This window comes from Microcebus murinus, chromosome 3, assembly GCF_040939455.1.
Source record: "Microcebus murinus isolate Inina chromosome 3, M.murinus_Inina_mat1.0, whole genome shotgun sequence".
Lineage (NCBI taxonomy): Eukaryota > Metazoa > Chordata > Mammalia > Primates > Cheirogaleidae > Microcebus > Microcebus murinus.
The window spans coordinates 21,686,020-21,712,400 of NC_134106.1; the positions used below are offsets into that span (position 1 = coordinate 21,686,020).

At 49.2% G+C, this 26,381-nt stretch overlaps 3 protein-coding genes and 1 long non-coding RNA gene across 9 annotated transcripts in view; 1 reads left to right on the top strand and 3 right to left on the bottom strand.

The window, feature by feature from the left end:
- The window catches only part of LOC105884385 (uncharacterized), a 174,527-nt gene that overhangs the window by 138,593 nt on the left and 9,553 nt on the right, over nt 1-26,381 (bottom strand). The window lies entirely within an intron of this gene.
- Nucleotides 1-26,381, bottom strand: part of OST4 (oligosaccharyltransferase complex subunit 4, non-catalytic) — a 51,441-nt gene that overhangs the window by 15,512 nt on the left and 9,548 nt on the right. The gene's annotated exons all lie outside the window — the stretch shown is intronic.
- Nucleotides 64-11,434, top strand: KHK (ketohexokinase). 3 transcript variants are annotated; one of them, XM_012788222.3, is made up of 8 exons: nt 64-672; nt 3,736-3,852; nt 5,784-5,918; nt 8,010-8,082; nt 8,783-8,929; nt 10,677-10,765; nt 10,895-11,052; nt 11,138-11,434. In XM_012788222.3, the coding sequence occupies exons 1-8, from the start codon at nt 581-583 to the stop codon at nt 11,221-11,223; spliced, it is 897 nt and encodes a 298-aa protein (XP_012643676.1). In that variant the 5' UTR covers nt 64-580; the 3' UTR covers nt 11,224-11,434. The 3 variants fall into 3 exon arrangements, with proteins under 3 accessions (XP_012643676.1, XP_012643677.1, XP_012643675.1); XM_012788221.3 differs by lacking the exon at nt 5,784-5,918 and adding an exon at nt 6,091-6,225 and having other exon boundaries at nt 70-672; XM_012788223.3 differs by lacking the exon at nt 5,784-5,918 and having other exon boundaries at nt 69-672.
- Nucleotides 12,063-25,980, bottom strand: CGREF1 (cell growth regulator with EF-hand domain 1). 2 transcript variants are annotated; one of them, XM_012788224.3, is made up of 6 exons: nt 25,752-25,980; nt 15,053-15,149; nt 13,909-13,974; nt 13,745-13,815; nt 13,496-13,620; nt 12,063-13,300 (listed from the first exon to the last, which is right to left on the bottom strand). In XM_012788224.3, the coding sequence occupies exons 2-6, from the start codon at nt 15,130-15,132 to the stop codon at nt 12,788-12,790; spliced, it is 855 nt and encodes a 284-aa protein (XP_012643678.1). In that variant the 5' UTR covers nt 15,133-15,149; nt 25,752-25,980; the 3' UTR covers nt 12,063-12,787. The 2 variants fall into 2 exon arrangements, with proteins under 2 accessions (XP_012643678.1, XP_020144228.1); XM_020288639.2 differs by lacking the exon at nt 25,752-25,980 and having other exon boundaries at nt 15,053-16,581.

Consider the following 26,381-nt stretch of genomic DNA (forward strand, 5'->3'; position numbering starts at 1 on the left):
AGCCTGGCTGGGAACCGCCCGGCCTCTGGGGGCGGGGCAGCCGCGACAGCTCAGACTGCGGCTTGGCTGCTGGAACTGGGCTGCGGCTGCGAGGCTTGGCTCTGCCCCGCAGGTCCAGGGTGGGGAGTCGGAGCCGCAGGTGCAGGAGGGCAGGGCAACGTTTCTAGTGCACGTTCTCTTTGCCTTCGCGCGATTGCTTAGCCGCGCTTTGGGGAGGTTTGCCTCAGCTCTGAGCCCATCTGATGAGTGAGCAAACTGAGGCCGAGAAGTGGGAGGCGCTACCATCTGCAGGGTGAAGCAACCTGCTCCGGGGAGGCTGGGCACCACGACTTCGGGGTCGGTTTTCCTAAGCCAGCTTGGGTCGGTGGGCGTGGGGAGCAAGGGCCGCGCACCATTCGCTGCATCCTCCGCCCCATCGCACCCCTCGCCGCTGCAGGAGGCTCCCTAGAGGAGGAGCTCCGCACGCGTAGGAGGAGCCAGGGCAGCCCCTGGGAGCGGGGACACTACACTCAGGGATTAGAAGCAGAGCCCGGGAGGAACCCCATCAGCCAGGCACGCAGAAAGCTTCGGGAGCAGCCTCATGGAAGACAAGCAGATCCTGTGCGTGGGGCTAGTGGTGCTGGACGTCATCAGTCTGGTGGACAAGTACCCTAAGGAAGACATGGAGATAAGGTAGGGGCTCCTGCAGCCCAGCGTTTGTGCCGGCGCCCCCTGCCTGGGAAGGCTGGGGAGCTCTCAGCTCAGGAGAGAAGAGAGGAAAGAATTGATGCCTAATAAGACGACCCAGGACTTGGATGGCACTGTGCTGGCCAAGTTCAGTTTCAACCCTGGGATTGTGTCAGGCGTCAGGATACTCATTTTACTGATAAGCAAGTAGAGACTCAGAGATGAAGTGATTGACCCAAGGGCACACAGCTAGTAAGGTGCCAATCAGTTTTCTTCTCCTTTTTTTTTTTTTAACTCCAAGCTTATGCACTTACCTCTCACTAACATTTACTTCTAATTTATTACCACATGTATCTTTCATCTATTTCTGAAAAGTAGCTTGGGGTAACTGTACAGGAACGTACACAGCCATGGAGTTTGAGCTTTGTAGCACAGGGCTTGCGGGCACTGGAGGCAAATATGGAGATGTTACGGGGTATGGAGAGAGCTGGCCCATGAGCCACGGCAAACTTTTTCCTGGTGCTGAATTCCAAAAGGAATCTAACTGAAGTCCTCTTTGCAATGAACAATATGCAGCAGTGTAAAACATCCTTCTCAGCTGTCTGATAGGAATTGAAGAGTCATTTGTTCTTATATTTACTTTTGATAAGGGCCCCACCATTACATTGTAATGCCATGAAGGCATTTCTCTGGGGCAGGATGCTAGCTAGCTTGCTCTTGGCACACTCGAGCGCCTAGAACACTGAGAATTGCTCCTTGTTTATCAGTTGTTTCAGCAAAACTGGATAAGCAACAGTTCAAGACTAAACTGGGGCAGGACACTGCAGCGCTGACAGCCCTGAGGCTAAGAGGAGATACCCGGACATAGCCCAGGCTTTGGACCCTCAAAGCACAGTCCAAGTATTATCCATACTCTCCTCCCAGCAGTGCATGGGAACTGTGTAAGGATCAGTCAAATCCTTTTCATAGATGAGGAAGCTGGAGAGTTGGAAAAATCAAATGAGTTTTATAAGGCCACATAGTTAATTAGTAGCAGAGCACCAACTGTAACTCAAGTCTCCTAACTCAGAGTTTAGTTTTCTGGCCCGCTGTCATCTCTTTTGCACCCTGTCCCTTTGCTTCCCATTCTCATGGAGTTGACCCTTTGCTTTGATTTTCCAGAGGTTAGAGCCCTTTGCCAGGGGAGCCGGGACAGTGGAAGGGCACAGGGTATGCTGCTGTGTAGACCTAAGCCAGGACATGGTGGGAAGGTGAGGAGTTGGGCTTACTCTCAGGAAAACAGTGCAGATTTCTGGGGTCACAGGTTCTCTAAGGCCTGTGGAGTACCTAGGGAAGGGCTGGAGTGCCTCTTCCTACCAGTGCTGGTGTCCTATTCCCTTTGAGCTTAATTATGGGAGGCTAGGAGTAAGTCCTGCTAGCTCCCATGCTGCCGAGCAGGTTCGGAAGGTGGGTACTGAGACACCTCTCTAAAGAGCCCCTTCCCGCGTTTGCCATGCTCCCAGCCCCTTGGCTCTGCTTCTCTGCAGCCAGCTCCTGGACTCTGGTATGCCTCCCAGAAGAGCACATCTGTGTGGGGACCTGTCCTTTCTGGGTCTCAGCTCCCCCGTCCCAGGGTCTGTGTGCTCCACGGGCAGTTGGGCACTCTCAGGAGCTGCCATCTGGAGCTCAGCCAGCCCTGTGAGGAGCGGCCCATGCCTCCCAGAGTCCATGCTGAGGAGAGCCTTCCAGAAAGCATCCTCATGTTCAGCTGAGAATTTCTGCACAGGGAGTATCAGTGTGACCTTGAAGGGCTTCCACAGAGTAAAATGCCATACCCTTTCTTAGAAATCTCATCAAAGCTTGGGCCTAACAACGTTTCATTTAAAAATGCAGAGTCAATAGCAATGGCTTTGGGGTTGGGAAACCTGGGTTCTGATCCCAGCTTTGTCATTAACTATTGGTGTGATCTTGAGCAAGTCAGAGCCTTCAAGACCTCTCCTTTCTTTGCATGAAATTTTCTCTAATGCACACAGCTTGATAATCTTTGACCCTTTACAAATTAGTATCTTTTTACCTAATGAGATCATGCTCCCCTTTTCCCAAAGCTGATGAGAACTTCAGGATTAAGATCTGTGCATAAGTAGACCTGAGCCTAAAAACTCTGGTTCAGTTGTTTCTCTGGACTTATGGTTCTTTGGTACTTGTTCTTTCTATTGTAAGCTGCCCCAATTACTATTATCTTTATTTTGGCGAACTGGCACAATAGATATAACACCACTATTCTTATCTTGCAGGTGATAACACTGTTCACAGTATTACCTGAACACAAATGAGAAGTCATTTAAGTGCTTTGACTCTGTGTGCATAAGTTATTATTTTTGTTGTTGATGACAGTGAAGCCCTTCGGGTTTGTTAGTTTCCTTTTGATAGATTTTCAGTAAAGATGGAGAAAAACCAGTCTGCACCCAATAATCTTTTAAACTTTTGACATAAAAATTAGCTCCTCTCACCCCCACCGCTTTTTAACCAACCAGCATCTGGGTTTGCTCTCCTGTCTCACTCATTTTATTATATTTAATGACTCTGAGGTTATCATGAAGTAGGTGCTCCTGGCAGAAGCAGGTGTAAACGTGTACCTTTGGGAGGAGGCACTTCATCTCTGAGGTCCTTGGAGATGCAGCTCTCGAGGAGGCGGAAGGTGCAGCCCTCCAGGAGCCACTCTGATGGGAGAAAGCTGGGTTGGTGACATTGAGGAGGAGATGATCCAGAGTTAGTGTGGCCCTCAGATTGTGATGGGCCCAAGTGAGTGGCTTCCTCATGCCCTAAGAACAGGTGGAAGCCTCGAAAGTAATTGCTATGAACTTGAATTTAATCTGGGCTGGGGAGACAGACCTGGCCCTGGCCAAGCCCCTTCCCTGTGCTGAGCCTCAGCTGTCCCAAGTAGAAAATGGGACAGCAGGCTAGACACTTTCTGAGGGGACCCCTCAGCCCTTACATTCTGTGGGCCCCTACACAGGGGACTGTGGGTGGCTCTGCAATCCAGGGGCCAGTACCCTGCCAAGGCTGCAGGGACCCTCCTGTGCTTTGCAGGTGCATATCCCAGAAATGGCAGCGTGGAGGCAACGCATCCAACTCCTGCACTGTGCTCTCCCTGCTCGGAGCCCGCTGCGCCTTCATGGGCTCACTGGCCCCCGGCCATGTTGCTGAGTGAGTCCTGGACGGAGCGCCCAGGGGGAGGTTTGCCTGCAGGGTTGGGGGAGAAGAAGGATGTATCAACCCTGGGGGGTGGGTATAAGAAATGGTTTGTGGCCACCAGAAATGGGCGGGGGGTGCAGTGGAGCACCAGGCTCCCAGGCCCTCCCTGGTGTGGCCTATCTGCTGTTCAGGTGTTAATGCTGCTCTGGTGAAGGTTTCATTTCCACAGCTTGCTTCCTGGCCACTCTCTGGAGCCTGCTTAAGCTTCCCCACCTTCTTCCTCCTTGCTTCCTATAGGCTCTCGGCAGTGGATTTGCCTTTGCCCTTCTTATGGCCCTTATCCTGGCTGTGCCTGAGGCAGAAGGCAGTTAGGGACACTCTGTACCATCCTCCAGCGTTCATGGTCCCCGGGTCCAGACCCAAAAGTTTATTTCTGAGTTGAGAGGCAGGGCTCATGTCCTTGTTATTCACTGAAGCAGCAAGAGTACCCTGCCCAAGGACACCATGAAGCCACGTGCTCACGCTGGGTCCAGAACCCATGCCTCCAGCTCACTAGCTGTCAAGGCTATAGCCCAAAAGTGGCCCACGTGTCTTCTCCATGTTGGCTGCTGCAGGAACCCAAGAGTCCTTTGACCTCTGGTGCTGCCGACTCAGCAAGCGCTTATCAGGAGGTGAGGCCCACACTTTGCCCACTGTGGGCACTGGGGCAGGCTGCCAGGTTGCTGGCTTGTGAAGCACAGCCCTTTGAACCCTGGTTTGAGGGGAGCTGTTGCCAGAGCCCAACCACCTGAGCCACAGCCAAACTCCTTGCCTTGATGAACTGGCACGAAGCAAATAGAATCTGCCCTGTGAGATGAGACAAAGACTCTGAGCCAAGGGCTGTGCTTACCCGCTTCAATAGCTCCTTTCCTCCAAACTGGAAGTAAGACTGTGGCTCTTGCTTAGGGCGGTAGACTCTCCTTTATGTAGCAATGATGCTGGTGGGTGAGCCATTCATAAGTCTCCCCATGTGTTCAACACATTTAATAAGCACCTACCATGTGCCAGGTAGTATGGGCGCACAAAGTTATTTGGCAAACCAAACCATATTTCTGATGCTTTGGGAAAGCTACTATTTAAAGGATCCTTGACTTGTAAGTCAAGGAATGGGGCCTTGACTTGGTACCTTATACAAATCTGTATTGTCCAGCTTTGGTGTTGCTGAAAGTGGGGTCTGGCCATAGTGAGAAAGGCCAGGGTGGTGGCTGGACTGCTGGGTGTAACTGCCAGCTCTTGGGCACAGAACTGGATTTGCAGAGAGGGCTGGGAGGGGTGGGGCTGGCCTCCTGCTGGGGCAGTCTTCCAACCCTGGGGGGGTTCACCTGGCTGCGAGAGGACAGGGCGGTGAGCAGGCCCACCAAGGCAGTACCATGTCCTGGCTGGGCATCCTCGAGGCAGGCAGAGAGTGAGCGGAATAGCAGTGTTAGGACTGGAAAGGACTCCAGAGAGGGGAGCATCATGGCATGAGCACGCAGAGGGCAGCTGGGGGGCAAAGTATTGCCTTGGTGATTAATGATTAATTCTGCCTGGGCATTGCGTGAAGCAGGCCAGGTGCCCCCACCTGCCGGGTTCAAACAGCATACAGGTTATAGGCCCTAAATCTACCCTTGTTAGCTTATGAGAGGAGCAAATCCTTTCCAGCTTGAGTTGGACTGAAAGACAGAGTCAGGGTTGGAGCATGCTTCAGTCGGGACCTAAAAGGATGTCCCTTAGTGTCTCTCTCTGCACTTCTGCTTCTCCTGCCCCCATGCACAGCCTGTGGCAAGACTGCAATTCCCAGTTCTCTCCTAGCCCCTTCTGCTTGCACCCTGCCTTTCAAGGTCCTTAGTGGACCTGCCAGCTACTCTCCAGTCCCCCAAATCCTTGTCGAACGGCACCTCTTGCGGGTTACTCCGCTCTGGCAGTTTTGTCCTGGATGACCTCCGTCGCTATTCTGTGGACCTACGCTACACAGTCTTTCAGACCACAGGCTCCGTCCCCATTGCCACGGTCATCATCAACGAGGCCAGTGGTAGCCGCACCATCCTATACTCCAACAGGTTTGTACACCTGTCTACACCTTGCCAGCTGCTATCGCCATCACCAAACTCCCAGAACAGGACCCTTCTCTCAGAGGCCATGTGTTCCAGCACTCCCGTGGGAGGTCTAGGCCATGTATAGGCTCTAATCTGCGTCTCCTTGCCCTTTCCCTGGCTCGGGCTCCACCCCAAGCTTCCTGGTGGCTGACTTCAGGCGGCGGGGCGTGGATGTGTCTCAGGTGGCCTGGCAGAGCGGGGGGGATACCCCCAGCTCTTGCTGCATCGTCAACATCTCCAATGGCAACCGTACCATTGTGCTCTACGACACGTAAGGGCCCCTGGCCTTGCCCTGACACGACCCACCAATCACTTCCCTCACTTGCCACTGCAGGCATCTCAACTGCTGTCCTCTGTACCAGAAATTGCCCCCAAGCTGTTCAGTGATTTCTGAATTGCTTTCAATTAGGGGAGAAGTGAGGTGGGAAGGATGGCTTGCTCTGCCTGGTTACTTGGCCTTGGCCAACACCAAGGATGGGCAGGGAGGCCTATATAACATGTAATTTATGATGTGATTCCTCCATAATTAGTCAATCAGCAGCTTGGGTGTGGGTGTGGAGAAATTGTCCCCTGAACAGAGGGCTGGGAGATGTGATTGAACCCTTCTTAAGCCCTGAAGGGCTGGGGGTGGGGCTCTGGGATTTCCAGGGTCAGCCCCAGAGTTGCCAGCCTGCAGCATGACACCAAGGAGTTTGGGTTTGGGTGTTCAAAAGAGATGAGCCCCCAAAGGTCCCAACATGCTGAAGCCAGACCAAACATGCCACAACCTTTTACAGCCATTGCTGAAGGAGAAGGAAGGGGAACGCTGGGTCAGCAGGTCAGGGCCATCTCATGTGGTGGTGCTAACTGGAGGGATGGGAGCTACTTGGGAGAGGCCCTGTGGGCCTAGACCCCTCTCATCCCTTGCAGACTCCCTCCTGAAGGATCTCAGAGATTGTTTACTGTGAACCCAGTATGTGCCAGGTACTAGTTAGGGCTTAGAGAGCCCAAGCCCAGCTGCCCTGGGGTTCAGGATGTCCCACTGCCCAGCGTGACCACTGGACCTGGGAGAGCAGAGCAGTCATCCCAGGATGAGGTCTACAGCCCTGGGCTCTGTGTATATGCCAAGCAGTGAGTGGGGTTATGTGCTAGACATGACCTTCACATTGGGCAATCCCAGTCATCTGCCCATTAAGAAACAATCTGTAGCAACTTTGATCAAGGACACAACATGGACAAGCAACATGATCAAGGAACATATTCACAGGAAGGGAGGGAGAGGAGCTTTCAGGAGATCTGTTTATTATTTATTGTCCGCTGGCCCCAGTCCAGGCATATTCACACACATTACCTCCAGCTGCAGCAAGCCGGTGAGGCTGGGGCTTCAGCCCCATTTACCAATGGGAAAGCAGCCTCAGAAAGGCCAAGGTCACACAACTAGTTAAGTGGACGAAGGGTTCAGCTACAGAACAGAGAGGGAGGACATTGGCTATGTGTAGGTTACCCGCCAAGGAGGCAGACCCCTTCTCAGGTCTCCACGCCCAAGCCAGCCAAACATAAACTCTTCCTCAAGAGCCAACTACTTTTTGACTTCAGGGTTGCAACAGGGAGTTGCCAAACTCAGGACAGGAGTGCCATAAGAAAGCTTCCGACACTGAGGCCCCAAAAGAGAGGGGGACCAGGCTGAGCATCGGCAGCGCAGGCTTTGCCTTTGCACTGCATGCTGGGAGCCGTGTGCTGCTGGCAAGGGGGATTCTGGGAAGTGTAGTTTAAGGCTCTTGGTGCCTTCTGGGAGATATGATCTCTAAGATGCACAGTGCTGGCCCCTGGACCCATGTTGCAGTTGAGTTTATCCTTAGCTAATATCACACCCTCAAACTCAGGCAGGAGCACCCCAGCAAACTGGGACAGGTCCCATCCTGGAGCTGAGCCTGAGAATCCTGCGCTGTGGATCCAGCTTCCTACCATGCTGCTGGCAACGCCAGGCACAGAGTCCCTAGCAGCCAGTTAGAGATCCTGGCCCTAGCTGACTCCATCATGCCCCTTCTTCTCTGTCCTTTCCATTCTGTGACCTAGGAATCTGCCAGATGTGTCAGCTAAGGATTTTGAGAAGGTTGACCTGACCCGGTTCAAGTGGATCCACATTGAGGCAAGTCCTGCCCTACCTGTGTTTGGAGGGGCTCAACCTGCCAGCCCGCTCCACATGTTCTGCCTTCTTGGTTTCTTTGAACCATCAAGTATCTTAGAGATAAGTGAATCCTACCCACCTCGTTCCCTCTCCATTCTTCCTTATGTTTTCAGGTGAGGAAACTAAGATTGGGTGACTTACTCAAGGTCACACAGCAGGATTTAGGCACAGCTGGCTCCAAGCAAAGTCCGGTGCTTCCTGTGTTATGGGTTGCCCCACCTCCTTCAACTCTGCCTCTAACAGGAGGCTGGCTGCTTAGGGCCTGACCCATTACCTCTGGGGGAGCAGGAAGGAGAGGGCCTAACCCAGCTCCCAAATAAAGAGAACTAGGACCTTGATCCAAGAAAGGTTCTGGGGTCTGGGTAGAAGGAAACACTGAGAAGTCCTGCAGTTTACTCCTAGTCCTGTCATTTAACTTATTGTAGGTCCTTTGGAAAGTCTCTTTTATTCTTTAGTCTCCTCATCTATGAAATAAGGGAGCTGGTTGATAAGGTCTCCAAGGTCCATGACAGCTCTAAAATTTTATAACTTGGGATGGGGTTCCAGCCCAGCCTCCCCCAGTCCCTCTCCCCCCTCACCCAGAATTCCAGCAGGGAGGGAAAAATGAGCTGGATCAGCTAGGCAGTGTCCAGCAATCCTGAGCTGCCCTGTCCTGCCCCAGGGCCGGAACGCCTCAGAGCAGGCGAAGATGCTACAGCGGATAGACCAGCACAATGCCAGGCTGCCTCCAGAGCAAAGGATCCGGGTCTCCGTGGAGGTGGAAAAGCCCCATGAAGAGCTGTTCCAGCTGTTTGGCTACGGAGACGTTGTGAGTGCCCCATGCACCCTCTCCTTGCTACATCCCGCTAATGTGTTTGGGTTTTTTTTTGTTTTGTTTTGGTTTGCTTTTTGAGGCAAGGTCTGGCTCTGTTGCCCAGGCTAGAGTGCATTAGTGTCATGATAGTTCACTGCAAGCACAAACTCCTGGGCTCAAACGATCCTCCTGCCTCAACATCCTGAGTAGCTGGGACTACAGGCACTCTACACCATGCCTGGCTAATTTTTCTATTTTTTGTAGAGATGAGTTCTCACTATGTTGCTCAGGCTCATCTCAAACTCCTGGCCTCAAGCCATCCTCCTGCCACAGTGCTAGGATTATAGGCACGAACCACTGCACCTGGCCTAATTGCTTCTTTTTTTTTTTTGAGACCGAGTCTCACTTTGCTGCCCAGGCTAGAGTGAGTGCTGTGGTATCAGCCTAGCTCACAGCAACCTCTAACTCCTGGGCTCAAGCGATCCTCCTGCCTCAGCCTCTTGAGTAGCTGGGACTACAGGCATGCACCACCATGCCCAGCTAATTTTTTCTATATATATATTAGTTGGCCAATTAATTTCTTTCTATTTATAGTAGAGATGGGGTCTCACTCTTGCCCAGGTTGGTTTCAAACTTCTGAACTCAAACGATCTGCCCACTTCAGCCTCCCAGAGAGCTAGGATTACAGGCGTGAGCCACCATGCCTGGCCCTAATTGTTTCTTAAAAGGAGCCAGGGAATCCCTTTGTCCTGCCTACCATGCTCGGAATGGCAGTTTCTGGCTTGGTGGTGTTAGAAGGTGGGGGCAAAGCAGAGATGCAGACCCCCAGCTCTGGGCTCCAGTGCAGGCCTCAGCAGTGTCCAAGGAGTAGAATGACTCCATGCCAGGTGGGTGCATAGATATGGGGTACCCAGAGGGCTTGGACAAGGTCAAGACAGCCACAGTGCAAGCCTGCGTGGAGGCATCTCCCCTCTGGGCCTCTTCAGTCTTTTCCTCTACAAAATGAGGGCATAGAACTGTTCTCTGAGGTTTCTTCCAACTCTAGGGTGGGTGGCAAGTTGTGGGGGCCACTAGGGGTGAGCAGAGGGTGGGAAGGAGACTTTTACAAGGTAAATTTGGGCAAGGCTGGGATGTAAGTGGAATTTGGGAGACATTCACAGCATCATAGCTGGAGCTGGTGGGAGACCATCCAGTCTGTTGGTCCTCAACCTTGGCTGTTCATTTTAAAATATGGATGCCTGAGCCCCACCCTCTCAGTTTTTATGATTGGTAGAAGAAGAGCCAGGGCTTCGGTATTTTTTACTAAAACTCTCTCTGGAGATTCTAATGTGTAGCTAGTGTTGAGGGAGTTCTGGAATCCCTCCTCCCCCTCCCCTTTTTTCTTTATAGACGAAGAAATCAGACCTAGAGAGCATAGTTATGTGGAAGAAAAACAAAACAAAACCGGCTCCTGACCGCACAGCGCGACCCAGCGGGATGGAGTCTACCCCAAGATGGCGCTCAAGGCTTTCTCTGGGATTTTAATTCATTGATCCCAGAACGAATGGCTCGGGGCTTTTGCGTCCCAATTTACAAGGCTGTATTCTCACGTATCTTAAGCACATATAAAAACATCTTCCTGTGGGACGGCAAGATGCTATGTTGGGGATTTATGTGGCCATGGTATATGTTGGGTAGTCATAACATGAGGGCAACACCGGGCTGCCCTTGGTGAGTGACTAGAGTTAGAGGTGACTGCTACCCTCTCTTCCACTGCCCACAGGTATTTGTCAGCAAAGACGTGGCCAAGCACTTGGGGTTCAAGTCAGCAAAGGAAGCCCTGAGGAGCTTGTACAGTCGCGTGAGGAAAGGGTGAGCCCAGGACACCAAGAAGGGGTTCTGGGGGTGGGAGGTGAGGCTGGATTCTGGGGTCTGCCCTGGCAGGGCACGGTCTGGGGGAACTTGTGGGGTAACACTCAGCTGAGGGGAGCTGTCTTGCAGGGCTGTGCTCATCTGTGCCTGGGCTGAGGAGGGCGCTGACGCCCTGTGCCCTGATGGCAAATTGTTCCACTCGGATGCTTTTCCGCCACCCCGAGTGGTAGATACTCTGGGGGCTGGAGACACCTTCAATGCCTCTGTCATCTTCAGCCTCTCCCAGGGTGAGTACCTGAGCAGGAGGGGACAGGGCTGAGACTACCCCTGCCCTAAACACCTGGCTGACACAGCTACGTGTCCCTCCTCCAGGGAAGAGCATTCAGGAGGCACTGACGTTTGGCTGCCAGGTGGCTGGCAAGAAGTGTGGCCTACAGGGCTTTGATGGCATCGTGTGAGAGGCGTGCGGCAGGAGGCACCAGGTCGTCACCCCCTCGGAGGCTGGCACCACTGCTGCCACCGCCTCCCCCCTCCATCCAGCCTGGCATCTGGGCTGCCCTGCTCCTTGGGCAGATGCAGGTTGTGGGGAGCACTCTGCCTGTGTCCTGGTCCCCCCCACCCCATCTCGCCCTGTGGAGCTTCAGAGCAAATAAATCTTCCCCCGACCCAGCTCCTCTGGCATTCTGTTTGTCCTTCTTGAGGTCTGAACTGCTCTAGTTCAGGATTCCTGAGACTTTGACACTATAGTCCTCCTTCTTTTTGTCCACTCCCCAAATTAACCTTCCCACTCAGGCCTGGAGGAGGGGCTGCTGCCAGAGCAGCAGGAAGTGCCCCAGGCTTGCCGCCAGCTCTGTCCTCAGAGTGCAGGAGGCTCAGCTCTTCCCGGTGAAGTGCAGGCCCAGGCCGTAGGTAGGCCTTGAGCCTTCCTGGCTGGGGAGGACACTCAGCTCCACACACCCCAGCGAACCTTCCACATAACCAACAGCACAAGAAAGCTTCTCTGGGCCCCTGTGCTGTGTGGACTCCACTCCTGTGGCCCCAGGAGCTGGGAGCCCAAGTGGCTAAACTCAACTGCAGTCCAAAAATATTTCCCCCTGGCGACTGCCCCAGAGCCTGAAAGCCCCACCCTTGCAGCCTGCCTTGTAGTTGAGGTGGTGCCTTGGCCACAAATGTGACCCAGGTACCCTTGGGGAGATCAGGTCTTGAAGGCATATTGGAATTGAGGGCCAACTCCAATATGGGAGTTGGGGGAGGACGAGGAAGGCCTTATAATGCAATGAAGGCACAGGCGTTAGAGTAGGATGGACCTGGTTTCAAATCTGCCATTTAATTAGCTGTATGTCACCTTAGGGTACAGTACTGAGCTCAGGCTTTCTCAATGTCCTCATCTGTCAAATGGAGCCAATTCTGCCTGATCATAGAAAATCATATAATATATAAAATGCCCAGCATGGTGCCTGGTGTGTACTAAACTCTCAAAAATGGTAGTTATTATTAATATTACTGGGGGGGGGCAGATACAGGGTGATGGGGACTATCTGCCCTGAGCTTCAGGAGGGCACAGGGTGTCTGAACCCCCCCTTCACCAGGTGAAGGGGGGACAGGAGCATATTGGGGCCCCGGAGGTAGACCGAGCTTTTTCACAGGGCTGTCTGCAGCTCGCTGTGGCTGGTGCGGACACACTCTGCTGTCTTAGCACCCTGGGCTGGACACACTGGGAAAGCTGAACCCCTGTTCCTCAAGAGCCTATTCAATTCCCAACCCCCTGTGCCCCTAGGGGGTCTGGTCAGGCTGGACCAGTAGATAGATGGCCTGGGGGGATAAATTAATTCAGTTATTTATTGGTTATCTGGGCCCTAAAGCTGCCACTTAACTTAGGGTCCACCTGAGCCACAGAGAAAGACCTGACAGCTACCGGGGCCAGAAAGGGGACACAGAAGTGGTCCCAACACAAATGCCTCCTTTAGTGGCTTGTGTCCTGGCACTGAGACTGCAAGAGGTGCAAGCATGTATCCTCAAGGTTTACATCTCATCATTCTCCAGTTGAATACTGTGAACCTCAAACTCATTTGGGGTGTTCTTCAACTCCAGTGTTTCCCCTGGAAGCTCTTTGGCTTCCTCCCCATTGTCCCTGACCTCTGCCTGGCTCTCAGCCTCCCCTCCATGGCCTGGGGCATCTTCTTCAGCCTCTGCCTGACCTCCAGCCTTCCCTCCATGTCCTGGGGCATCTCCTTCAGCCTCTGCCTGGCCCCCAGCCTCCTGGACAGGCTCCAAGGACTCCCTTCTGGCCTCTACATGGCCCCCAGCTGCTTCTCTGGGATCCAGGACTTCCTGTATCTCTTGTCTTAATGGGCTTTTTGCTAACAGGGATTGTCTCCCAACAGCTTGTGGCTCCCGGGGAGATGGAGCAAGGGGCTCTCTGGGCTCTGCATGCCTGGGGCCCTCTCCCGGGAAGTTGACGAGCTCTGCAGGGGTCATGAGTCCGTCCCCATTCAGGTCCTGGGTCTCGAGCACCTTGTCCACTACCAGGACCACCTGTGGAAGCACAGAGTCACTGTGGGGTCTCTAATGGCCAGAGATGTCCCAGGAGCCCTGTCCCTCCCCAGCACACCTCTGCATCCCTGCCATGCAGGTTCTGAGCCCTCTTTTTACAGGGGATTCGCCAAAAGAGTCATGATGAAAAGGACCAAAGCCCCAAGGAGGACAGGATCCCCACCCTGCAGAGCTCACCGGGTTGGTGGTAGGGGAGTCAGCGACTCCAGGGGCCAGGGCGGCTGTCAACATGGACAGCAGCTCCAAGCCATCCAGCTGTCCACTCTGGTCATAGTCATGAAGGGCAAAGAGGTAGAGGAGAACTACGGAAGAGAAGCTGGGTTGGAAGAGGCATCCAGGGGCGGGTGGAGAAGACAGGAGTCGATGGGCGGCCAGAGGTCAGTGTCCACTCTGGCTGCCCGCGCCTCCCATGCACCAGCCCCTCACCCTGCTCCCAGCTCAGGTGCTCTGGCTCCTCTTCCATCTTCTCTAGTCCCTTTAGGTAGCCCTGCAGAAGTCTGTCAGAAAAGTGGAAAATCAGTCAGAGAGAGGCGACTGTACAGCCTTGGGGCCTGATCTACGCAGGGAAGGGCCCAGCCCAACCTACTCACCGGAGCTGCTCCAGGCCCGGCTGGAAGGGGTTGGGCAGGAGCTGATGCTGCACTTCGGAGTCCAGCCTGGAGGAGAGAGGGAGGAGCAGCTTTGCAAAGAGCTTCCCTAAGTGCCCAGCCTGCCAGCCTTCCACCCCGATCTCCCGGCAGAGTTCTCTCCCCAGACCCAAAGGGAGTTGCTTCCCCAAAAGTCCCAAAAACCTTGTGGGGAAGAGGCCCTTCTGGCCTCCTTGGAAGCAAAACCTCCTCGGGCTCTGTTTTTGCAGCTGCCTAACTTAGACTTTAAGTGAAGACCCAAATAAAACATCTAGTTCGACAGAGGCCAGATGAGGCCACACCTAGTAGACACAAGTTGGAGTCCCAAGAAAGCAGCCCAGGGCGTGGCAGGACAACACGGGTCACAGCTCCCCTCTTCTTCAATGCTGGGAGCTGAGGGCAGGTCCCTGGCTGAGCCCACTGCCAGGGCACTGCCCAGTTTTATACAGACCCAGTTTGCTCCATGACAAGATTGACTCTTACTTGTTAAAGCAAAAGGCATATATGTTGGTTTTGGAGTTTCAGTCTGCTCAGGATTTCTTTGTCAGCCTTTCTGTCCCAAACTGTGCTCCCAGGTCTGGATGGGGCTACCTGTTTGCCCAAATAAGTCCAGACCTGTGATGCCAGAGACCTGGCAGGGGTTGCTGCAGCAACTTTTGTCACTGCAACCAGTCCTTGCAGCTGTTCCTGTATCTGTCTCCCCTCCTACCCAGCACACCCATGCCACAGTATTAATACATAAAATCTTCAGAAAGGTGTTCAAATAAAATAGAAACAATGTGCTAATCATCCCTTTTCTTTGGCGTTTGCACTATAAGGTCTTGATAAGAGGACTGCAGCCCCTTTCCTGGCCCATAGCTTCATCTCTCTGCTTCACACCACACCGGAGCTGAGCTCCCTGCTCCCAAGAGGGTCCAGAAGCATGCACTGGATGCCCACTTTGTGGCATTCTGACTGGTACAAGGCAGCAGGTTGAAGTGGGGGGATGCAGATATCAGAGAGCCCACACCCCAGTCTCCTGCCTCCCAGAGGGGCCCACCACACCCTCGGATTCTCTAGAGACTCTCTCTGCTCCCACCCTACCGCCCTGTCCGCATAATCCTGTTACCTCGTGGCTCCATCCTTGGGAGCAGCCTGACCCAGGGGCAGCAGCAGCAGCATTAACACCCTCATCATCAGAGGTAACATCCTTCCGGAAGCTGGAACTAGGACAGAATTAGGGGTCAGGGGGGAAGGGGTATCTGCTGAGTGTTGGGGACCAGTTGGGTTACACAGAAACACCTCCTTTCCCTGACTCTCCCTGTGGCCCAGGTGACAGGACTCCTGCTCAGGGAGGACTCACACATGGACATCAGCAATCCCTCACGGAACTTTGTTCAGAATGAATCTTTCTCCAGCTCTAGTACATAAAGCACATGCAAGCAGACCTGCTCCAGTGGAAGCAGTGCTGGGGTGGGTCCCCCCCCCACCTCCCATTTCCCTTCTCCCTGCCTTTGTCCCTGCCAGCCCCCAAGGTGCTCAGATAAGTGCTTCTAGAATGTCTGATCTTATTCAGCCCACTCATTTAACAGATGGAAAGGAGCTCAGTGAGTTTAAGAGAAAGGCTAAATTAGAAATGCAAGGAGTCGCAAAAAGCCCAAGACTGAAATAGAGAGGCAAAGAGAGAAACAGATGGTTAGTCTGTATTTACTAAACACCCACTGAAGAATAAATCAAAAAAGGCTCAGACTCCTTGAAATAGGTCTAAACTCAGGTACAGATTGAAAACACAAGAAAAGCAACCTCTGAGCCCCGCTGAGGCTTTGCAAAGCCTTTCAGGCTCCACAACCTAGGCACAAACTGCCTTGCTCCTCCCCCACCTCAGTGGTGGTGGAGATCAAGAGCTCCCCTGCGAGCTACAGGGTCCCTCCTAAAGCTTGAAGTACTCAAGTACTCCATCTGGGGGACCAGAATCTGTGATAGACACAAAAGCACATCTAGGCAGCTGGCTCTATCATACAAACATCCACCAATCACAGGGAGAACAATATATAGCTCATCATAGCATCTTTCAACTCCAGCAAACATGGTGTGGCTGATTTATACTCAGAAGTACCACCCGCCATCACCAAGAGTAAGCTGGGGAACTTAACTCACTACACACTGTTGGGAAAAAACAGTGATGAAAGCAGGTCAGAGGTAACCCAAGAGGTACACCAAATCTGCTAGAACACCCCATAGGCAACTCAGGACCAGCACTCCTCTCCCTGGCATGCTCAGGGATTGATCTTAGGGAACCCAGAGACAAGCCCGTAAGCCAGACCTAACACCCCCAGGTCTCAACCGAGAAGCCAGATAAGAAGTAACCAGTGTCCGGGTGTGGTGGCTCACTCTCTGTAATCCTAGCACTCTAGGAGGCCAAGGCGGGCGGATTGCTCGAGGTCAGGAGTTCAAAACCAGCCTGAGCGAGACCCCGTCTCTTCTATAAATAGAAAGAAATTAATTGGCCAACTAATATATATAGAAAAAATGAGCCGGGCATGGTGGCACATGCCTGTAGTCCCAGCTACTCGGGAGGCCGAGGCAGTAGGATTGCTTGAGCCCAGGAGTTTGAGGTTGCTGTGAGCTAGGCTGATGCCATGGCACTCACTCTAGTCTGGGCAACAAAGTGAGACTCTGTCTCAAAAAAAAAAAAAAAAAAAGACGTAACCAGTGAAAGAACTCTGGAAACATTAAAAGTCAGAGCAAAAGGACACCCCCCAAAGAAAATAGTAACTCCTTACCAATGGATACCAACCAAGATGAAAAGATTGAAATGACAGATGAAGAATTCTTAATATGGATTATAAGGATGCTCAATGAAATACAAGAGGAAATAGAAACCCAACACAAAGAAACCACAAAAATAATGTAGGAAATGAATGAAAAATTTACTAAGGAAATCAAATTATCTTTAAAAAATCAAACAGAACTTCTAGAAATGAAAATTCATTTAAGGAAATACAAAACACAGTGGAAAGCCTTCAGAATAGGCTAGAGCAGGCATTGGAAAGAATCTCAGAGCTTGAAGAAATTGGCCTAGGCAAAAAATTCATGAAGAAGACCCCAAAGGCAATCACTGCAACAACAAAAATAAATGGAAAAACAAACACCACAGGTACTCACTTTTAAATTAAAACTAAATGATCAACATTCATGTGTACATATGTTAGTAAAATTCAACAGAAGTCAAGAAGGTAGGAGGGGGGAGGAGAGAATGATGGGTAAATTCACACCTAACAGATATAATGCACACTATCTGGGTGATGGACACACTTATAACTTTGATTCAAAGTGTACAAAAGTAATTCATGTGACCAAAACCTTTGTACCCCCATAATATTGTCAAATAAAAAATTAAAAAAAGAGAACACAACAAATCAGAGTCAGAACAATAGTGGCGCCAGGAATTGCTGTTCACTAAATGCAGTTAGGAAAATCAGATCCAAATATAAAGGAAGAAACAGAAACTTCCCCTTAGACCTACATTGCATAAGCCCATTGTCAAAAACATTTATTCAATTATATGAAAACAGTCAAATATAGAATAAATCAATGAAAACACAAAGCATGAAGCTCTGCCTAGTCTTGGGGACTGTACAGATAATGGGAGTTCCTGAGGGAGCAGAACTTCACCAAAGCTGAGGCCTAAGCTTCCAAACCAAATCTCTCAGAAGAAAAATTATCAGATGCTTGGTCTAAGCAGAGAACATGGTACCCTACATTCTGCTGACACTGGATTTTCCTAGAGGAAGGTCCATGGCTTTCAATAGATTGTCCATTAGTTACATGACCCTAATAAGATTCAGAACCCTACCAGACTAGACATCAGAGGATAGAGCAGGTGAGCATCTGACTAATAAGATAAACAAAAATTCTGCCTTTTTGAGCTGCCTTGAGGAAGAAGCAGCAGTGGAATGTGGAAGTCTACAAGAAGATGAAGCTACCTAGTATCATAGAGCCTGTCTTCATTTTTCTGTGCATACGTCTGGCCCCAACAGGTATACTGAGTACACAGTTTGTTGGTATATATAGCCCCAGTGGCCAAAAGGATTCTGAAGCCATAGCTGCCTTGAAGATGTTCACCAACATTGGCTGGCAACATAGACCCTTGGGTTTTAGCTGTGCCCAGGAAAGAAGACAAAGTCTTCGGCCCATTCAAGGTAGGCAGTTGGAACAGAGATCTCCATACCAACCCTCAAAGGGACACGGCTTAGTGAAAGGGTGGACTAGAAAAACATCCAGACCTCCCTGTATGTCTGGACAACATACAGCAACATGTCCCAATGAAAGCGACTACAAAGCTGGATAAAAATAGTAATTTTTCAAAAGCATTGAATTGGCAAGAAATTCTCAAAAGTACAAAAGCACATTGAAAACAGCAATCTAAAGAAAAAGTGAGATTGCCATCAGCTTTCGCCTTAAGAGTATCTGCCAAATCAAACCCAGGTGAACTTGAGCTATGGGTTTGAGTGCTTGTGCAGTGAAGGAGACCAGAGATAAAGGTTGGGCCCATGTAATGTGAAGAGACTAATAGGAGATTTCCTAGATAAAGCTGGGATTCCAAGCAACATACTCTCAATATTAGGGTGAACAAAAAGTAAATTTGTCACGAAGAAGGGCAGCAAAGAATCTTGCCTATCTTGACCTTGATCCTGCGTAGAAGGGAGAAAAAAATCTTCAGATGACTGACAGAGGAAAACATACATCTTCTCACTCAACTCCAAATCAGGCCTCAAAGAACTTCCATAGGTAATGTTTCAAGGAACATGAACTGAGGCAAAAAGTTATAAACATACAAGGAAATAAGACACTGTGAGTAAGAGCCAGCAAAACAACTGCTTACAAAGCTAGACTTGGAAAAACTAAAAATGTTGGAAGTATAACACACAGAAGATAAAGTAGGTATATTTAATATGCTTTAAGAAATTAAAGGGCAGTTTGAAATTATGAGAAAGAAACAAGAAGGCATAAAAATGAACAAGTAGATTTGAAGATTCAGAATTATAATAATTCTGAATTCATGTGCACCTAATAATATAGGCTCAACACAACTTTTAGAAATAAAAGATTGATTTAAAAATGCAATGGGTGAGTTAAGTAGATTAGATACAGCTGATATGAGAATTAGTGAACTAGAAAATAGATCTAAATAAATTATCCAGAATTAGTTCATTTGGTCACAGACATAGAAAATATCAAATTAAGGTTAAATATAGGCCGGGCGCTGTGGCTCACGCCTGTAATCCTAGCTCTTGGGAGGCCGAGGCGGGCGGATTGCTCAAGGTCAGGAGTTCAAAACCAGCCTGAGCAAGAGTGAGACCCCGTCTCTACTATAAATAGAAAGAAATTAATTGGCCAACTGATATATATATATAAAATTAGCCGGGCATGGTGGCGCATGCCTGTAGTCCCAGCTACTCAGGAGGCTGAGGCAGTAGGATCGCTTGAGCCCAGGAGTTTGAGGTTGCTGTGAGCTAGGCTGACGCCACGGCACTCACTCTAGCCTGGACAACAAAGTGAGACTCTGTCTCAAAAAAAAAAAAAAAAAAAAAAAAGGTTAAATATAAAACAAAGGTTATCTCCATGGAGGATGGAGGAGATAATAGATAAAATTGGCTAGAAACAGTATTTGAAGAAATAATAGGTGAAATTTTCTCAGCGGTTCGCAAAACACTAATAAGCTGATCCAGAAAGCCCAACAAGCCATGCAGATTAAATAAACAGAAATACTCACGTAGACCTATTGCTCTGAAATCATAGAACATCAATAAAAAGATAAGATCATAAAAGCAATCAGAAGGAAAAGAAACAAATCTCAGAGGAAAAGTAATTAGACTGACAGCTGATTCCTCAACATCAACAGTGATGCCAGATTCATCTGACATTTTTAATCTAAAAAGAAAAAAAAAACAAAAAACAGTGATGCCAGAATATAGTAATACACTATTTTAAAGTGTTCAGAGAGAACGGTAAATTGCCATTCCAGAATTATATTCTCAACAAAATTATCTTTTAAGAATGAGGTGAAGTAAAAAAATTTTTAAATGAACAACTTAGAGAGTTTACCACCAAAATACCTTACTTAAAGGGAATTCTAAAGAATATATTTCAGGAAAGGGATCCCAGAAGGAAGGTTTGAAATGCAAGAAAAAATGTTAAACAAAGAAATCAGAAAACATGTGGGTAAATCTAAACAAATATAGACTGTTAAAACAATAATAACTATGTTAATACATGGGGCAAAAAAGGTGGCCTGAACTACAATATTGGACAACAATAATATGTAAGGCAAGGATAGTTGGAAAGAGAGTAGACATATTGATTAACTTTGTTAAATATCCATGTTAAAATTTTAAGGATAACCACTAAAATATATAAATAGAATGTATAACCTAAAACCAGCAGCCAAAAAAAGAATGGAATTTTTAAAAATCAACTTAAAGGAAGGCAGGAAAAGAGAAACAAACAAACAAACAAATAAGATGATAGAAAGCATAAAATAAAATGGTAGCAATAAATCCAAATATATCAGTAATCATAATAAATATATGTAGTATAAACCCATGAGTTAAGAATCAAAAGGTACACAACACAACATACAGTTATATCCAGTTTTTAAAAGATTAACTAAGAGTAAAGACCCAGAAAGATTGAAAGTAAAAGGATGGAAAAATGATATATAAACAATCCTAGTCAAAGAATGCTATCATAGCTTTATTGATATCATATAAAATACACTTTAAGATGAAAAACTTTATTATATATAAAAGAGGGCCATTACAAATGGCAAAATTTAATACTTCTGAATTCATGTGCACCTAATATATAGCCCCAAAATACCTGGAAAAAAATTGGCACAACTATAAGAAGGAAAAACCTAATCTCACCTTTATGGTGAGAAATTTTAACATATTTTATTCAGAACTTGAAAGTTTAAGCAGACTAAAAATTTGTAAGAATGCAGAAAATTTGAATAAAAATTTGGTAAGCTTGAGCTAACCTTGAACTAATGAATCTGCATAAAACCCTACTTAAATCCCTTAGCAATTACATACATATTCTTCTTCCTGTTTTTTTTTTTTTTTTTAGAGACAGGATTGCCCAAGCTGGAGTGCAGTGGCATGATCATAGCTCACTCCAGCCTTGAACTCCTTGGCTCAAGTGATCCTCCCACCCCAGCCTCCTGAATAGCTAGGACTACAAGCATATGCCACCAAATCTGACAGTAAATACATATTCTTCTCAAGCACACACAGAATATTTGTAAAAACTGATAGCTAATAGACCAGAGGGTATGGCTCAATGAATATCAAAGAATCAGTCTCATACAATTAGATGACCAAAATATGAGTAGAAATCAATACAAAAATGATGAAAAAAAACCTCTACAAACATAAGTTTGTAGAATAGGGATAAACACTACTTATTTCATTAATATTTATTGAGCATCTACTATATGAGGCACTATCTTATCAGTAAGCTGATAGCTTAAGGTAGAGTTATGTATTCTTGTTACCTCTAAAGCTTGCAAATATATAAGTAGGAAAAGATACAAAGTTAAAACAATTAAGAGAAAAATAGAGAAACACAGGAAGGCTAAGGGATAGGTGGTATAGGCCAAAGTTTAAGGGTATGGGCCTTAACCTCAGGCTACCTAAGTTCAAAGCTAGGCTGTGCAACTCACTAGCTGCGTGACTATTTGTGCTTCAGGTTCTCCATCTGTAACGTGGGGCTCATGAGAGCACCTCCTGCAGGGCTGTGCTGAGGGCTTAGTGAGACGAGATGTGTAAAGTGCAAGGCCTGGCATACAATAAGGCCTTTTTCCTTCCAAAAGTTGTCCTAGACCACTCTGCAGTGGCTTCACACATACCCGCCCCCCAGTCTTCCCACCTGGATCCCCTCAAATAGCTTTCTCCTCCCCATCTGTTTGCTGCCAGGACCTAGGCCAACAAGAGGCACTGGAGTAATTTAAATCCCTCGAGCTGTCCAAACATATCATCCAGGATTAATGTGTTATCATCCACTAGCAGTCGCCTTTAAACCAAGGACATTTGTGAACTCCAAAGAATGAAGCAGGGAGTGGTGTGTGGCTCACACTTGTAATCTCAGCACTTTGGGAGTCTGAGCCAGAGGATTGCTTGAGGTCAGGAGTTCGAGACCAGCCTGGGCAACATAGCAGGGCAACTCTACAAAAAATTAAGAAAAAATTAGCCAGGTGTGGTGGCGCACACCTGTAGCCCCAGCTACACAGGAGGCTAAGGTGGGAGGCTGAAGCAGGAGGCTCACTAAAGCCAGGAGGTCAAGACTGCAGTGAGCTATGATCAGGCCACTGCACTGCAACCTGGGGTGACAGAGCAAGACCCTGTCACAAAAAGAAAAGAAAAAACATATTTTAAAATAAATCTCTGGTGGCAGCAGTTCTGGCATAAAGGGCAAATGCCCTTGGGTCCTACCCATCTATTCACCATTAGGCTGATTGTGGTGGTTTTGAAAACCTGTCTACACATTCTTTGACATTCCTTCCCACAAAACCTGGAGTCTAATTCACCTCCACTGGTATATGACCTGGACTTAGTGACTCCTAATGAATTGCTCAAGTGATGCTACATGACTTCCAAGCCACATCATAAAAGTGACATAGCTTATGCCTGGTTCTGGTTCATTTTCTCTCTCTCTCTCTCTCTCTCTCTCTCTCTCTCTCTCTCTCTCTCTCTCTCTCTCTCTCTCTCTCTCTCTCTCTTTCTCTGTGTGCGTGTGCCTTCCTCTCTCCCTCTCTTGACATGCAGACATGCATTTCTGGAGCCTTGAGCCACCCTGGAAGAAGTCTGGCATCCCTGAAGCTGCCATGCTGGAGAGACCATGTGGAAGAACTGCACAGAGACAGAGACACCTGAGGAGCCTCCAGCTGCTCAAATCTTCCCAGCCCATGACCAGACAAGTGAGGGAGCAAACCTTCAGAGGACTTCAACTGCAGCCCCTGAGCTGCCCCAGCCATCACTGAATGGGGCAGGAATGTGCTTGTTTCCACAGCCCTGCCCAGACTGCACTCACAAGTAAAGTCAACGTTATCCTTTACGCAACTACGTTTTCAGGTGGTTTGTTAAGTTGCCATAGTAATTGGAAGGCCAACCCTCCAAAGGCTAGCTTCACAGATGTCACACAGGGCCCTTCACTCAGAGGGGCCCGATGCTTATTCTAATGCCCTGCTATCACTGTAACGAAACTCTCAATCATTTTTGTACTGGGCCCTGCAAATTATGTACCTGGTCCTGAGCCCTATCCCCAGGAATTATTGTCACTCTACTCCTCTTGGCCCTATGTATTCCTCACAAATGTAACTATCCAGTATGTTTAGTGGACAGAGAAAAGAGCTTTGGAACCAGCCAGACCTACTTTCAAATCCCATCATTGACCGCCCCTGTGACCTTGGCTAAATTAATTATCTTCACCAAATGTCAGCTACCTTATCTGCATACTGGAGATAATAATGCTTACCTTCCAGGGTTACAGTGAATAGTAAGAGAATAATGTTTTGCTTCTTGCACATACTAATATTGTAGCTTTTTACCATTGTCTCTGCCTCTAGTATCTTCTCTATTTAAAGAACCCTCAATACCCACATCAGATATATCTTCCTTTGCTATAACCTCACTGCTCCAAAACCTTCAATGGCTCCAATTTCTTTTTCTTTTTTCTTTTTTTTTCTTATGAGACAGAGTCTCCCTTTTTGCCCAGGCTAGAGTGAGTGCCGTGGTGTCAGCCTAGCTCACAGCAACCTCAAACTCCTAGTCTCAAGCAATCCTACTGCCTCAGCCTCCCAACTAGCTGGGACTACAGGCATGCGCCACCATGCCCAGCTCATTTTTTCTATATATATTAGTTGGCCAATTAATTTCTTTCTATTTATAGTAGAGACGGGGGTCTTGCTCTTGCTCAGGCTGGTTTCGAACTCCTGACCTCGAGCAATTCGCCCGCCTCAGCCTCCTAGAGTGCTAGGATTACAGAGAGTGAGCCACCACGCCTGGCCGCTCCAATTTCTATTACAGTCCAGAGTCCTCACCTGGGCACGCAAGGCCTTCTACAATCAGATCTCAAGTTATCTTTGACTGATCTTCCAGTGCTCTGTTAGACTAACACTCTGCTTCAAACAGACAGGCTTCTGGAGTCTCCTAAAATACTTTCCATTTTTACTTTTTAGTGCCTTTGCCCAACCTGCTCCATTCTCAACCTGAAATATTCTAGGTCTTCCTGACAACCTTGGCATTCACTTGTATCCCCTTCAAAAAGTTTAATAATCGCATGTGGACTTTTAGTGTAATATTCTCTTATATAATGCTTCCAACCGTGACATTTTTAGTACAAGTAACCCACCACAATTGTTTACAGAAAGTCAGGCTAAAGCACCTCATGTAGTGTGTAGTGATGGTGGTGCAATGTGATTTGTTCATACTTACACATTTCTAAGCATTTACAAAAGCTTTTGTAAGCAACAGAAATAAAATAGTTATGGAACCACTGCCTGCCAAATAAAAATGTCTCTAACCATTTCTTATAACTATTACTATAATGTGCAAGAACATAATTATCCTAATAAACACAAGAAAGCCACCATAACTGTTAGTTAACAGTTGTGATGTAATTCAATAAAGTTACTCACATCATATGCACAGTTTAACAATGACCCTCTGGCCTCAGATTAACTGAAGCCTTTGCACCAGTGCACGGGAGGGGAGAGCCTGGCCTTGGGGTTAAACAGGTGGATCAGATCTTGCCCCTGACACTGCTGACTGTGCGCTGCGGGCAGCTGTCCTTACCTCTCTGAGCCTCAGGATCTTCATTTTAAAAATGAGGATTACAGGCCGGGCGCTGTGGCTCACGCCTGTAATCCTAGCTCTTGGGAGGCCGAGGCGGGCGGATTGCTCAAGGTCAGGAGTTCAAAACCAGCCTGAGCAAGAGCGAGACCCCGTCTCTACTATAAATAGAAAGAAATTAATTGGCCAACTGATATATATATATAAAAAAAATTAGCCGGGCATGGTGGCGCATGCCTGTAGTCCCAGCTACTCGGGAGGCTGAGGCAGAAGGATCGCTTGAGCCCAGGAGTTTGAGGTTGCTGTGAGCTAGGCTGACGCCACGGCACTCACTCTAGCCTGGAAAACAAAGCGAGACTCTGTCTCAAAAAAAAAAAAGAAAAAAAAAAAAAATGAGGATTACAGTACCTGTCTTGTAGGGGTTTGGGAGGATGAATGAGATGATGTAGGTTAAGTGGTGGCAGCAAGCAGATGCTCCTTGGGTATTTCAGAGCCTCTAGGATGTGACAGGGGCCTTTCAAGGTTATCTCCTGTAACTTCCCATGCAGTGCAGAAAAATTTCGTCCATGGCATCGCTGTCAAATGACCATTCAGCCTCCGCTTGAGTCATTCGGGACAGCAGCCTAGCACCTCACAAGCAAATCAGTTCTGTTTCTGGCTGAGTCTAACTGTTGGGAAGTCATTTCCATCTGAAGCCTCCCCTTAATTTATCCCCCCTCCCCCACCAAGAGAGGAGGAGCCCACACCTGGGAGCCGCTCCCAGCTGCCACTTCCAGCTAGATGATGACCTGGGGCCTCCCCAAGCCTCCCTGTCTTCATCTGTCCGATGGGGATGAAACTCGGGCCAGCTCCCCTCCCCCCAGGGCTGTTGGAACAAGAATGCGCTACAGGAGGGAAAACGGGCTTGGGGAACTGGGAAGCCCCAGCATCAAACCAAAGGGCCCCAGCACTCGTGGCCCAGTCCCCTGGCTCTACCTGCCCTCGGGGCAACCTCCTTCCCAGCCGTGTCCAGAAGCCAGGGCCACCTGTGTGGCCGCGTCCGAGCCGCGGAGACGCAGAGGCACTGCGCTTCTCAGGAGCCGGACGGAGGCAGGAGGCCCCCTCGCCCCGCGGTCCCCGCGGCCGGCGGCGATGGGCTCGGTCTGACGCTCAGTCCTGTGCCCGCCCGGGGCGGGGGCGACCCACCTGCTGCGGTGCCGCGCGCGGGGCTGGGCTCCGGCTTCGTGGGCGCTGAGACTGCAGCGCCGCCCGCCCTCTCCCGGGCCGCTCCACGTGGCCGCTCCACGTCGCCCTCCCTGCTGCAGCCGCCGCCCTGGCCGGGCAGAGTCTGCAGCCAGCGCCAGCCACCGCGGGGAGGGCGCTCCTCGGCTGCCCAGCCCTCCGCAACCACGGAGGACGTGTGTGTGTCAGAGACACACAGAGACAGAGAGACAGCTGATGAGGCTAGGGTGGGGTGTATGACAGATAGAGACACACACAGAGACGGAGACAAACCACGGAGGACGTGTGTGTGTCAGAGACACACAGAGACAGAGAGACAGCTGATGAGGCTGGGGTGGGGTGTATGACAGATAGAGACACACACAGAGACAGAGACACAGAAAG

What these genes read in the sequence shown, in the direction of transcription:
- CGREF1 (XM_012788224.3), bottom strand. Translation starts at nt 15,132, where the DNA reads ATGTTACCTCTGATGATGAGGGTGTTAATGCTGCTGCTGCTGCCCCTG. An exon ending in CCGGGCCTGGAGCAGCTCCG is followed by an intron (nt 13,816 to 13,908) that starts GTGAGTAGGTTG and finishes CTTTTCTGACAG; the next exon opens with ACTTCTGCAGGGCTACCTAA. An exon ending in ACTCCCCTACCACCAACCCG is followed by an intron (nt 13,301 to 13,495) that starts GTGAGCTCTGCA and finishes GTGCTTCCACAG; the next exon opens with GTGGTCCTGGTAGTGGACAA.
- KHK (XM_012788222.3), top strand. Translation starts at nt 581, where the DNA reads ATGGAAGACAAGCAGATCCTGTGCGTGGGGCTAGTGGTGCTGGACGTC. An exon ending in TCAAGTGGATCCACATTGAG is followed by an intron (nt 8,083 to 8,782) that starts GCAAGTCCTGCC and finishes GTCCTGCCCCAG; the next exon opens with GGCCGGAACGCCTCAGAGCA. An exon ending in TACAGTCGCGTGAGGAAAGG is followed by an intron (nt 10,766 to 10,894) that starts GTGAGCCCAGGA and finishes GCTGTCTTGCAG; the next exon opens with GGCTGTGCTCATCTGTGCCT.